The sequence below is a fragment of the Nanorana parkeri genome, unplaced genomic scaffold (genome assembly GCF_000935625.1).
Source record: "Nanorana parkeri isolate BGI_ZX_2015 unplaced genomic scaffold, ASM93562v1 scaffold136, whole genome shotgun sequence".
Classification (NCBI taxonomy): domain Eukaryota; kingdom Metazoa; phylum Chordata; class Amphibia; order Anura; family Dicroglossidae; genus Nanorana; species Nanorana parkeri.
Window position 1 is genome coordinate 1,997,332 of NW_017306404.1, and position 2,046 is coordinate 1,999,377.

Genomic DNA, 2,046 nt, shown 5'->3' on the forward strand with positions numbered 1-2,046 from the left:
TGCACCAGGGCACTTAGTAATCAGTGGCAGACCTAGGGAACAATCACCCCAGTAGATGTGACAAGTATCGAGAGAACACATTATATCACCCCCGTGTATACCAGCAGTCCTGCCCCCCGTATCACACTACACATAGCAGGCGCAGGATGTACACACACTGTACCTGTTGCTTTGCGTCCAGGACGGAGATGATTTTGCTGAGGAACCGCTCGTTACTTTGCAGGTTGTACTGAGAGACGCTGAACGCCGCTATTTCTTTCACCATCTTGCTGTTTTTGTTGGCAGTTTCCCACCCGCCTAGTAGCTGAGCACAGCTGAAGGAGAGGAGAGCGCACAGCAAGCCTGTGCTAAGGGCGACACGACCGGCCATGATGGTTTCTGAATCGATTCTATTCACTGAACTGGTGGAGTCGATTTAGCTGAGTGAGCTGATCCGTTTGTAGCAGCTCCGTGTGACTTGTGTGAGGTATAGCAGAGACTCTAGCTAGCAAGCTTGTAATATGATCCTAGAGTGAAAGCCAGGCTACTGCCAGCCCCTCCCAGCCCACCCCTGCAACCAATCACATCTCTGAGTCACAGTACATGGAGTCTAATCATATGAGTCGGCTGAGTCTACTAGTTAAAATAATCGAATGAGTTTACTTAGTTAGTAGACTAATTAGATTTTTTTTAACTCCGTAAACTCTTTTCGATTCTTTGGCTCTGTTCACACCTAGGCATATCAAATATGTGCGTTTGTCGCGCGTTTTGTGATGCGTTTGTCGCGCGTTTTGCCGCGATACGCGGTAAACAAAACGCGTGTTTCCGCGGGCTACTTGGCTGTATCCCAATGGAAACGCGCGACAAAAACACAGCAAAGAAGCTCGTGTACCTTTTCAGGCGTAGGCCGTTTTGTAGCGCGTTCAGACGGGCTGAAATATGGCATGGTGTGAACCATATCCCATAGAAAACAATGGGATTTTCATGTTTGAGCGTTTTGTAGAGCGTTCGTAGAGCGTTGAACGCGCTACAAAACGTACAGGTGTGAACCAGGCCTTAGAGTTAAAGAGTCCCCCACCAGTAGAACAATACACGGAATTAATTAGCAGGTTGCAGCAGGAGTTCCTTCCTCATTCAGATTGATGGTTTAACCCTTTAGGATCAAATTGGCTTCTCAAGGGGAGATAACAGATCAATGTACCCCAGGAGCTGCCTGACACCCTTCTCTGAATCAGAGTCCTCTGATTCGATCTTCTATGAAGGTTCAGACAGCTCCTGAGCTGTGAACCGAAGATTCGATTCATGAATCGGTTCTTTTAAATGAACTGATTCAAACGAATCGATTCATTTAAAAGATCCGAACTTCCCATCTCTATTCCTATGGTCTCTGCTCTGAGCTCCCTTATAAGAGGGGGAGGGGCAGCCACGTCAGGTAGAGATGGATCAGGAAGTAGATAAGTTCTTGCAGCTGCTACTGTAAACACAGACGTGTCACTTAAAGCTTTCTAAACTCCAAGTCAGATCCTTCATATAGTGCACTTTACCTTTTATGGAGTTCTATGTTTTATGTTACACCCATATTCAGGGTATAACATGAAACATGGTCACATCACAACCCCTCACTCACCTGAATCATGAGTTTCTTCTCCACAAACTACAAGTCCCATCAGCCACAGCAGCAGGGGGATTTGTAGTCCTCAAGGGAATACGTTTGTGGTAACATAACTGCACTTGTAGTCCACTGACACTTCCTTCCATCCATGTTACTGAATGTCTGTACCTCAGTAGGAACATGAACAGGAGGAAGAGTCTGCAGGAGACAGAGCATTGCACCTGTGATTCATTGGTCTTTTTTTATGAAGAAGTGTGCATTTACTATTTTTTTAATGAAGTGTGCAATTTTTCTATTTATTATTAAGAATTGAGCATTTACTATTTTTTTTTAAGAAGAAACCTGCATTTATTATTTTTTGTTAGGAACAAGTGTGCATTTATTTAAATTTTTTTAAAGTAGTATGCATTTATTATTTTTTAATGAAGACGTGTGCACTTTTTTTCTATGAAGAA

At 43.9% G+C, this 2,046-nt stretch overlaps 1 protein-coding gene across 1 annotated transcript in view; it reads right to left on the minus strand.

Annotated features, from left to right (window-relative positions):
- LOC108784996 (cystatin-2-like) overlaps window positions 1–370 on the minus strand; it is a 9,078-nt gene extending 8,708 nt beyond the window's left edge. The window contains exon 1 of the mRNA XM_018553961.1: window positions 164–370. Within this exon, the coding sequence (XP_018409463.1) occupies window positions 164–370 (207 nt within the window). The remainder of the gene's footprint in view (window positions 1–163) is intronic.
- Window positions 371–2,046: the final 1,676 nt, after the last annotated feature.